General features: G+C 47.2%; 4 protein-coding genes across 4 annotated transcripts; 1 reads left to right on the top strand and 3 right to left on the bottom strand.

Moving 5' to 3' along the window:
* Positions 1 to 3686: 3686 nt before the first annotated feature.
* PPTG_15420 (hypothetical protein) lies at positions 3687 to 4150 on the bottom strand (the record flags this gene model as incomplete). The annotated part of the gene is made up of 2 exons (XM_008912488.1): positions 3687 to 3915; positions 3987 to 4150. The coding sequence occupies 2 exons, from the start codon at positions 4148 to 4150 to the stop codon at positions 3687 to 3689; spliced, it is 393 nt and encodes a 130-aa protein (XP_008910736.1).
* A 20-nt stretch (positions 4151 to 4170) lies between these two features.
* PPTG_15421 (hypothetical protein) lies at positions 4171 to 4434 on the bottom strand (the record flags this gene model as incomplete). The annotated part of the gene is made up of 1 exon (XM_008912489.1): positions 4171 to 4434. One exon carries the CDS (start codon positions 4432 to 4434, stop codon positions 4171 to 4173), a length of 264 nt encoding a protein of 87 aa, XP_008910737.1.
* Positions 4435 to 4774: 340 nt separating this feature from the next.
* PPTG_23692 (hypothetical protein) lies at positions 4775 to 6419 on the top strand (the record flags this gene model as incomplete). The annotated part of the gene is made up of 2 exons (XM_008912490.1): positions 4775 to 5806; positions 5889 to 6419. Exons 1-2 carry the CDS (start codon positions 4883 to 4885, stop codon positions 6417 to 6419), a joined length of 1455 nt encoding a protein of 484 aa, XP_008910738.1. The 5' UTR covers positions 4775 to 4882.
* An 888-nt stretch (positions 6420 to 7307) lies between these two features.
* On the bottom strand, positions 7308 to 8915 carry PPTG_15424 (hypothetical protein). Its single transcript, XM_008912491.1, has one exon. It carries the CDS (start codon positions 8885 to 8887, stop codon positions 7427 to 7429), a length of 1461 nt encoding a protein of 486 aa, XP_008910739.1. The 5' UTR covers positions 8888 to 8915; the 3' UTR covers positions 7308 to 7426.
* Between the last annotated feature and the right edge of the window lie 2531 nt (positions 8916 to 11446).

Below are 11446 nucleotides of genomic sequence, written 5' to 3' on the forward strand. Positions count from 1 at the left end.
AGAACACCACCGAAACGGTTTACGATGTCAAATGCACGGAAGCCACATCTTTGGCAATTTATTAAGCTAGCAGCTCACCCAGACCATTGGGCAGAATCACGTTTGGAAAACAAGCACGCATCTTTCGCATATTGTAAGAGGTGTGAATGGGCAATTGGGTTTACCAATGGTAACAGTGGTGTAACGAGACACATGAAGAAGTATCCTGGCGATGTACTCGCAAGTTCTGGCGAGGTAAGAGATGGTATCAATCGAGATCTCGAGTTAGCGTTTGACGACGCTGCTGGTAGCGATTCTACCCACTCCCATGAACCCCGTGTCATAACAGCTGAGCAACAAGATCATATTAACGCGCTACTAGCGAGGTGGACCGAAGGTCATTATCGATCATTACTTATGATTGAGGATGTCGGGTTTACAAACTTTGTCCGTTATATTACTGAAGAACTTGGTGGCTTCAAGGTTCGCGTTCCAAAGCGAGCTCAGCTACGTGATAAGATCGTCCAGCTCGCAGAGGATCTAAGACGACAGGTAACACAGTCAATCACCCGCTCGTGTTTGTTCTTCTCGATAACGAGTGATATCTGGTCTTCGCAAAACGCATGTTCCTACATCGCGTTCACAAACCACTACGTCACTGAGAGTTTTGACTCAGTAAATTGGACGCTCGAAGTCAAGGAGATTCCTGGAAAACATGATGGGACCGTATCCAAAGCAACTGAGCTGGAAGAAATGATGGAGGATTGGGATTTACGGAAAGAGCGTTGCAGTCGATTTGTAGGGGATTCTGGTTCCAACATTGTTGCATCCGGTTGACAACTAGACCACGCAGCATGTATTGCTCACGAAATTCATCTCATTTTGTTGACTGTACTTAAGAAGAAGAAGAGGCCTCCAGAACAGGGCCGAGAAGCTTGGGAAATTGCCGTGGAAGCTGAACCAGATGCAGTATGTACTGAATACGAAGGAGATGACGAACTGTCGGAAGCAGACAGAGAACAGATGCAGACTCTGCGAGATGACATATTGGAGGAGATGGATACTTTTGTTAACACTGCTGTGGAGGATGTCGAAAAAGATCAGCTGGCTGAAATGCGTGTCAACGTGTAGAAGTTTCGTAGCTTGGCAGTTTATTTCCGGAAGTCACCGAAGGCTCGGAACAGATTAGCCTTGCTGCAGACCGAGAAACGAAGGATTCCAAAAAAGGAAGTTGTAAATCCTGTTGATGATTGCCCAACAGGGTGGAATAGCTGTTACGATATGCTCTGTCGCTTCATCAATCTCGAGAAACCTATTGGAGATTTTTTTTTGTGTATCTACCAACACCAGAAGGGCGTATCGAATTTGCAGACGTGCAAAATCAATTGACGAGACCAATAGCAGCAGACTGGTTGGCTATAAAATGCCTCGTGGAAATTCTAGCTCCATCTGCGTCGGTGTCCACGATGCTGGGAGGTCACTCCTAACCTACGCTCCCATTAGTTCTACCGGCGTTTAGTGGTCTCCGAAAAAGACTTCTGACAGAATCGCTTCTTGCAGAGCACGAAAAATCTTGTCGGAAGAGAGATGTACGTTGATGCCGCGATGCGGTCGTGCGCTTATTTGATGCGCGTTTCGAGAGGTTGGAGCGAACAGAGCTGCTGTGGGTCCGTCTGTTAGACCCTCGGATAGCAAAATGGATGGGATACTTGCCAGATAAAGAGAAGAAGAAGCTAGCCCGGCTGAAACTCATTGGCGCTCTTGTTGACATGGTACGTGCTGAACCCCCACCGATTCCTGACGATCAGCGTGGTAGTACGTTTTCGCCACCTTCCGCTTTAAAGGCACCAAACGATGTTCAGATAAAACATCACATCTTCGGCCCCAACCCACGCAAGCACCGCCAAATCTATCTGAAAAAACTTGTGAGACAGAGTACGACCGCTACCTAGTTGCCCTTAAAGTTGCCGACGAAACCTCGCCCGAGTTTGTGGATCCCGACACGAATCCTTTGACGTGGTGGAAGAAGAATCACGCGAAGTACAATAATCTGGCAATGTTGGCTCGAAACTGGTTAGGGGCAGTAGCAACAAGTGTTCCCTCCGAACGAGCATTTTCAATAAGTGGTAACATTGTTACAGTCAAGAGAACTTCATTGGCGCCCGACTTAGTGCGCGACCTTGTTTTTATAACGGAGAATATGCGACGTCAAAATTATTCATCGGTGATAATTTAGGAATGTGATGAATACTGAGGTTCACCGCCGGCAAACGAGCATCACCGGGGGTAAACGAGCTTCACCGTCGACCTACCACCCTCACCATCGACTAACGAGTATCACCACCCACCAACGACCGCTACCGCCATCTTAAGCCCTCCACAACCAACCAATGAGCATTACCGCCGAACATCGGCGTCTAAGCACCTCCATTAGATCATGATGAATGCTGAATCGTTTCAGAATGACCATGGTGGTGAAACTCGAAAATATTTGGATTGCTTCTTACTTTCTTAGGTCGATTTGCTTCTATACTTTATGAATGACCAGCAATATTCGTCGAAATACGTCGCTGTAAATCTGCTGCCATCAAGTTAGTTATATCAATTTTCAATCTGTGGCTCGGTAGCACATCGTTTTGAGTTTTGAAGTAGCGATGTCTCCTTTAAGTAGAACAATGTTTTTTTTCCCATTATGTCGAGGTTACTGCCGCCAGGCACTACGATGAGTGGGCGTACCAAACTTCAGCTTCGGAAGTGTATTCATCAGCCAAATCTACCTTTTTCAAGTGTAAAAAGGTCACATCAAGCAGTTTTTCTCGAGCGTACTTTCGTCGGAGCGTGTGCTGCAGTACTACATGCGTGGCGTGCAACACGTAATTGACGGTCACAATGGAGCGAATGTCTACTCAAGACACCATGGAAGGCGCGCGCAGAGTCCACAGCGAGCACGGGCCCGTGGTAGAATTTTACTACTCGGAAGAAATATGATACCACACAGAGTTACTTTCAATACTGCACTAGGAGCGGAAGTAACGACTGCCCAAGACGATGACGGCGATTTTTTTTTTCAAGACAAAATGTCCATAGTGAAGAAGAAAATTCTAGCTATGCCGACTTGAATTTGAGAAGAGATCCCGACAATAGCAGTGAAGCAGGCAGTGATCCCGATAGTGGTCCACGTAGTGATCTAAACAGTCCCAGCGACGATAGCGATGATGGCGGAGAATCTGACCTACAAGTAGCTGAATTATCAGACGGTGAGTATTACTGCATGCTGGATCAACTGAGGTACAGTCGGCGTGGTCATCTTACTGCTCGGGCGAAATGGAAGCAATCAAGTATTCCAATTCAGTTCGTGAGATAAGCTGACAGAATTACTGGCGATAAGAGACGTCGCGACCAGCGAGCCGCTCGCCGCTCACTTCTCCGAGACTCGAGAGCTTAATCGCTAACACAGCAATACGTACCAAGTTCTGATGAACCAAATGCTGTTTGCGTCGCAATCTTCCATTGCAGTTTTACCTAAAAGGATGCAGCCCAAAATGAAAAAAAAAAACTCCATTGCAAAAGAGAACTCGAGCCGGCAAGTAATCCTGTTCACCTCGTTGTTGTAGCCTTAGAGTGTAATGACGTCCATAATAGTCGTCGCTTCCACTTTCTGGTGCACCTTGATGTGTGGGGGTAGATGGCTACACCAGCGACCACCGTCACAGCTGCAACAACCGCAGCAATGACACCCGCTGGAGCGCCACTGGCTCCGTGCCTTGTACCGACGACGAAACCGTATTACTGTCCGCTGCAATATAGCAGGGTCTACGATCCACTGCCACCGCGTTGTCGCCGCCAATATCACCATGGGCTCCATTGCGTCCAGTGCCATACTTGGTCGGGGCTGGAGTTAAGCTGCCGTAGTTTGTCGGGGCCCGTGTTAGATTGCTGCAAGGGATGACGCAGCCATAGGTTCCGGTATGAATGACCGTTACGGCGCATATATGAGGAGAACGCACTTGCCACCTTCACCATAGCTGGCCGAGTACGTGAGGTAGTCAGCGATGGCTGCGTCACAATGACCCGATCGGGAACGGACCTGAGTCGCTGCAGATGGGAACGTCGATGCAGTACGTGGCGTCGTGCTCGACGATAATGGGCCAACAGCCAAGTTCGTCGTCATAGTAGTGCTCAGTGGCAGTCCTACTCGTCGTCACCATTGAACACGGTGTTGAACACGATGTTGAAGCTGGAGTTGTTGGTCTCTTGGTCGCCGGTGCTGGAGTTACTGCGGCACGTGTGGGTGTTGGGCTGGGTGGACTTGGCTTTGCTGTCGAAGTTACTGTAGCTGCTTGGGTGGGGCTTGCCGTAGTCGGCTTTGCTGTGGTAGACACTGCCAGACACTGTTTCGTCGGCTTTGGTGTTGTTGCAGTAGGAGTCATAGAAGGTAACGAAACTGTTTGCCATGTCCGGTTTTGAAATTATGTACAAAACTAATGCCTTTCCTGCTTGTTGAGGGCATTTCGCTTTAAACGGATGCCGGTATTAAGGATACAAGCTTCTGCCTCAGCTCGCATAGCCAACAAGCACCTAGCTAGACTCCTCTTAAAAAACTTTTTAAAAATAGTTTTTAGAAAGCACATTTTTAATGTTGCTTTTTAAACTTTTTTTTTTGCAAAAAATATCCAGAGCTTCCCGGGCAGCGCACGAACCTCCCGCAAACCTGCACCTCCGTTGTACCTTCGCGTATGTTGACTGATCCATAACTTATGGAATCCATAATGGATCATGGAGGCAGCATACGGATCGTTTCCCCATCCAATGATAAGCCGAAACCGTTGAATGTTGGCGCCAGATTTGGTCGCTTCACTTGGCAAACCTCGGTCTACACCTCAAACGTCCAGTGTGTGAGTCCATGCGTCCATGCTGCCTGTGGTTGGGACTGCTTGCTTCCACTGTACTGTTGGCAACTACCGAAGCTGGCTTGGCGTCAACACAAGCCGCGATATTCCCTCCTGATACCCTGACCACTGGGTCGATTACAACGAGCCGGATCTTAAAGCTCAACGACGATTCTGACTTTAATGGTAACGAGGAAGATAAGCATGGTAACGAAGAGAGAGGAGCTAGCACATCTGTCGTAGAAACACTTACCAACTTACTGAAGTCCCCCGTCAGTCTACAGCTCGACGACTTGCTTAAGAAAGGGGAGTCTGCAGACGACGTTTTCAAGCTCTTTACTCTGGACAAAGCCGCCGATAGACTGTTGGCCAGTCCCCACTGGGACGAATGGATCAGCTACATGAAGAGGTTTAACAAGGTGAACCCAACAAAGAGAACAACGGTGATAGATACACTCACGAAACACTACGGGGACAAAGGTTTGGCGAGAATCATTGAAGCAGCGAAACAGGTCCGAGCTACTGCAGGTCTTGCCAAGCGAGTGCAGACCGAGCAGATCCAACGTTGGTTGCTTGCTGGGGAGACTCCAGAGAGTATATTTACACTGTTAAAACTTGACGATGCAGGAGAATCTCTATTCACCCAATCTCAGGTTGTCACGTGGGCGAAATTCTTGGACGATTTCAACAAGGCGGACCCGACCAGTGCGACGACTTTATTCTCGTTCCTGAAGTCTCGCTACGACGAAGATGTTTTCGTCAAGATGCTCATAGCAGCGAAGAATGTTCCGAGTACGGAGAAAATCGCAATTCGAATTCAAGCCGAGCAGACGGCCCTCTGGCTGAAAAACAAGAAAGAGCCAGCGGATATTTTCAAATTGCTGAAACTTCAAGACACAAAGCTCCCGCTTTTGGAGAACCCACTGTTTATTGCTTGGGTGAAGTACACAGATGATTTCCGCAAGATTCACTTTGGGACGAAGCTCACGACGATCTCGGTGTTGAGGGTTTTTTTATAAGGACGACGTTCTGGCAGAGATGATTCTTAAAGCCAGTAAGTTTCCAAGTACGTCGGATATCGCGAAACGATTGTTTACAGAACAAATGCGGAACTGGTACATCAATAAATTTGCCCCCGACGACGTCTTTAAGCTGCTAAAGCTTGACCAGATAGAGATCCCGCTATTTGAAAGCTCAATGTTCAGAGTTTGGACAAAATTCAGGAATTACTATAGCGACCTGAGGCCAACAGAGGACGTGAGCCTGCTTACGGTGTTGGCGAAAGTCTATGTCGGCAAAGAGCAAGATTATATCACGATCATTATTAATGCAAGGAAAACTCCACAAACGGAAAACTTTGCAACGCAGCTACTAAAAGATCAACTCAAGCGTTGGTTGGAAGCCAAGACGGATCCAGTGAGCGTTTTCATATTCCTGGGTTCACCAGGAGCAAAACAAAAAGACGTGAGGAGGACACTTTATGAAAACTACCGTCGCGACTTCTCAAGATTACCCAAAGAAAAGAAGCCTCCGGCTAGGATAAAGCCCTAAACTGCAATACTACGCAGAACAAAATTGAATTCTGGAGGCCTCTAAAACAGTTTACTGTGATTTACGACCCATAAGACAAGCATCTTAAAGTACTTTTTGTCAGACTAGAGCAAAGTTAACGGAATGTTTTGTCTTGACACTTCTTGGACTTTGAAGCTGATAATCCAAGAAAATAAGTACTTAAGCACATCGCTTACACAGCACTCAAACAGGAACGCCACACCTTGTTGATTCTCCAGCCCAGCTTGCAGAACATTTTGGCTGTTTAAAAATCTATATGTATAAGTTGCTAACGCCTCCCCTCACTTCACTTTGGGGTACCGTCAACCACCTGTTCACAGAGCTGTCACGGGCTGTTCACTGGCTGAGCGTGTGTCAGCCAATCGAAGTGGTGAAATTCGTATAGGCTGCTCTGTAGCCACCACTTTATTAGTGGGCTGTGTCAGTAGGCTATTTTAGAGGATGCAGTATGCTAGATATATGACAGGGCGCAGGATTTGAAGAGGTGCCCTGCCAGCTCGGCTTAACACTGTTCAAAGAGCCCCGCTTAGCGGGGCTCCGCTCAGCTTGTTGCTACATAATTTGGCTCGATTTGGACCATTCTGGTTGGTTCAGTTTGATTATCTATCCAATCAGCGACAGATCCGCGACACAACCCTGAAACGCCCAAAAATTGGGCTTCCTGAAGTTTAGCCTGAAAGCGCCCCTTTTTCAGATTCCATGTAGTTTATCAAACGGCACCAAATTGCACCGGGATCGCTCGAATAACAAACCACCAGCGCGCTCAGATGCTGGCCCACACACCATAGCTTGGCGTCGTCTTCCACATGAAAGAGCAATGCCTCCCCAATGTTTAAGGTAGTTGCGAAGATTTGAAGAAAAAAAAAACTCGCCCCAACCTTTTCGTTAGTATCCGTCGTTTAATTTTTATTATATGACAAACTCTGTCACAAACACTAAGTACCACACATTCTAACATTCGAAGAAAACGAGAAGCGCACCAAGAACTAAGACTCGTGCTCAGCCGTGTAGTTGTAGTAAATCTGGTTTTCGTACTCGGAACCGCAGTAGGGGAACTCAGTGTCATCATTAGTCGGGGTAAACAGACTTTTGCCAGTCGTGTACGTCACGTAGCACCCAAGAACGAAGCACACCACGGTTACAATTAGAGCCGCTGCCTTTTCGTAGATAGGAATGGTTCTCCAGGCCTTCATGAGGTAAAACACGATTGGGAGCAGAATGCAGTTCGTCGTGATGCACGACGCTCCCACGAAATCCGAAAAGTCCGAGAAGTGGTCTTGGAAAATAATCGAAAGCACCACCAAAATGGCAACAATGACGACACGTAGCGCGATATACTTGATAGTGTTCTTTCCACCACGGTACTCTGCCGCCTCGGCCTCTGGGTCGTCCTTAAATTCGCGCTCGCTGTCGGCCACAGAAACGTACGACATTTTTGAGCTGCGGCGCGACTCCGTTTGGACAATTGCTGGCGTTGTTGACTCAGCGTAACCGAGACCGACCTCCATGTCTGCAGCTACTTTCTTGTGCATACCCAAAGCCAAACGCTCGGCGAGATAAAACGCTGGGTTGATTAGCACAGAGAACGCGATTGTGATATGTAGCTGCATGAACAAATAGGCCAGTACCACGGCGCCCCAGCTCGGCTTGAAACCCAGCGTGGTCATTCCGGTGCTCGAATCCGGGTAGATGGTGAACAGCAGGTTGCCCGAAATCTGGCAGCCCACGGCCGAGTACGCTGTGGAAGCAAGGATCAAGAACAGGCATGAGATGAAGCTCACCGTAACCAGCACAACACGAGGCATGCGCGTGGGGTCGCTGTGCTGACGCTGAAGGTCCGGGATGACGATACCAGCCCCATAGGCCAGAGCCAAGTTGCCGAAGCAGCCCAGCACTTGAGAGATCTTTAGATCAGGAGAGGGCACCGTAGGGTGACCACGCATGCCATACATGACAACAGCCACTCCGATCACGTCAGCGATAATGGTGCCCATGCAGCCGGCGAAGGCGGCACCAGCTCCTTCCTTGAGCGTTGGGATGAGGCATACAGGTAACACCATGAGTGCCATGAGGATGATCCACACGGTAGCGCTAAAGGCATCCGGAAACAGCCCGTCAAGGAGGGATCCACCAAGCACCAGAAAGACGCATGGAATTAGCAGGCATGATCCCATCTGAGAGATGACACAGAGCCAGCGGCCCCACTTCCCCATGCTCCACTCGCCCAAGTCTCCAAAAGTCTTGACTGACTTGGGAGCGAGCAAAATGACTTGCGACATCTTGACGGACGAGTAGATGTTGGCGAAGGCCATGAAGGCCATAGCAATGACGGCGATCACGGGACCGGCGCGCGAGAAGTTGCCGGGCATTCCCAGAGTACCGATGCCGTACATGCAGCAGAAGAGGTTGAAGGACGTCTTAGCATCCTCGAAAGTGAAGAATGGCATGGCGTAGACGACTCGAACTGAACCAGGCAAAAAGCAGAATGAAAGACACTGACAAGGTCTCAGACGCTGGCAACATGTTGCCCGAGTCTTCGTTGCTAGCGGGGGTGGGGTGGTGGGGTCTGTTCTCAGCGTCATGGTGATGGACGCCTCATCCAATCCTTCAACTAGCAAAAGTATGTGCATAGATGCATTCACAGTCCACAATGGAAACGACATTTATCAATTTATAACTAGAACAATAACGACAAATTCCCCCTCCCTGTTGTCACGGAGCTGAAAGGATTTGTGTCCAAATCAAGATCGACAACGCCTTGGTAGAATATCATGGTATTCCAGGGCCAGAAATCCTAGCAGGAACTTCTGGTCGCTCAGTGAGTGATAAATTAACCCGCTTCCTGCCCATCTTCCCAAGCCTTAATAATCGCCACATCCAATCGGTGGTTTGGACGTTTGCCCACAGAGTGATTCCAGGCCTCTTTAGTTTAAAACAATTAGTTTTATACTTTCGTTAATAGTAGCACAACCAGAGGACCACTTTACGGCAATGCCCACCAATGCAGCCAAACCATTATGGTTATCGTAGTATTCGTGTGGTGTGTCTTCAAACTTTAAAAAAATAGGTTGGTGTAAAATCTGTTTACATGCTGAAGTGTGATTGCAGATACAAAACTAGTATTATCTCGTGTTCGGCATGCAAGTCTTCATTAAAAAAATACCGACTTTTTGTTTGCCATTGAAGCGGTACATGACCTGGCGGGGAATGGTTTAATACAGTGTGTTGTTGTAGTAAAAGTTGATACTGTGTGTTGTTGTAGTAAAAGTTGATACAGTGTAGTATCAGTTTTTGTGGGTGGTTGATTGAAGTTTCTGATTTGAAGACAAAGTCAACAGTATACAGTGTACATATATTGTACATGTACGTCAACACGTTTGATACCAAAACAACCGGCTAGAATCAGATACGCTCTGTGATATTTTTCTTTCCAATTCAGACTTTGATGCTAATCAGATGTGCCTGCTAGGGAGGCACTCATGCACTAACAGAGTCAAATCGAGGGTGCCATTTCTTGAAATCTAGTGCTATACCTCGGAGATATAGCGACGTTTTCGCACGCCTTTAACGCTCATGGCTCCAAAATGCTCGATGATTCTCGATCAGCTTTAGACAGTTTGATTTGATTAAGCAGTTTACAATAGTCAATATGTTCGAGAAGGAAAGGCACTGGCCCCGAGTTCTGGAAACATGAGATGCATTTTCGTGTGCGGATGCCGCCGTTTCATAGCTACCAGAGTACTTCAAATTTGACGAATGAATTAAATAGATTCCTAACCCTCCTTGTGTTCGAACCCCCGCTTGGGGTATTGCCACCACTCATCTATTAGAGCCCCAGTACTGAATTAGGTTATGAACGTCCATCATTCTTGGCACGCCATGAGCTCTATGGCCGTAAGTTTGCCACCTTCTACCTGGCGTAGGGTCTCAGGAGATCGTGGATGAGGAGTCCCAGGTTCTCCTCTCTAACCAAGGTAGTGACATGGATATCGATGACGTCGAAATCGACTTCACAGAGAGACGCCCAAATAGCAATACTAGAGGCGATGATTGGTCTGGGAGGACAGAGACTCTTTCCATTCAGATATTAGGACATTATAGGATTTTTAAGTATTCTAATTTTGATTTGATGATACTAAGGTCAACTAGGGGGAGTGGGTGGCACGCGTAGCCAACGCAAGCCTCGCGAGGAACTCTCGAAGCTGGGTCAACAGGTATTGGCGAAGTCAAGTCCAGAAATGAGCTCCGCTTTGAGCCGCGCATTGCACAGGCCAGATGAGAGAATCACTTTTTAGGAGAGTTTCGAACATTTAGAGGAATTACGTCGAGAAAAATGTGAAGGGTTTGTTTACTACAGTAATATTGTGCTCATTGTATTTGCGGGTGCTGGCTACATGTCTTTAAAAGCTCTCCTCTTACAACTATTATCAACATGTGTTAAAGGCTTGGCTTGATTACGATCATTTTTCTAGACTTCTATAACAGAGGAATCTAAAAAGCGATAGTAATGAAACCATATTATTGCAATTGTATTAAGAAAAAGCCATGGTGACTGCTCGTCAAATGTGTACACAGATGCAGCGGCTGCGAAGCAGACGCACGAGATGCGTTAATATTATATACTTACGCACAAGCGTCACTCTTGCGGGTGAACACAAAATAGCTTTGCAAGAAGAGTATTTCAGCCTTCGTGTAGCAGTATATTGTTTGGGGTTATTTTCGCGAGAGAGTCGAAGTAATTTTTAAAATTATAAGTTTATGAAAAACAAAATGAAAATTTGATGTACCACACATCGCTTCTTCAGACAACTTTATGAAGACCGCCAGTCACAAAATATCCTTACATGTTTGTATTCGTTTTAACCAAAATCGGTGGACTATGGACTCAGGCGACATTTGCGAATTAAAGTGCTGTTCAAAGAGCCCCGCTTAGCGGGGCTCAGCTTGTTGCTACATAATTTGGCTCGATTTGGACCATTCTGGTTGGTTCAGTTTGATTATCTATC

This window comes from Phytophthora parasitica (genome assembly GCF_000247585.1).
Source record: "Phytophthora parasitica INRA-310 unplaced genomic scaffold supercont2.47, whole genome shotgun sequence".
Lineage (NCBI taxonomy): Eukaryota > Oomycota > Peronosporomycetes > Peronosporales > Peronosporaceae > Phytophthora > Phytophthora nicotianae.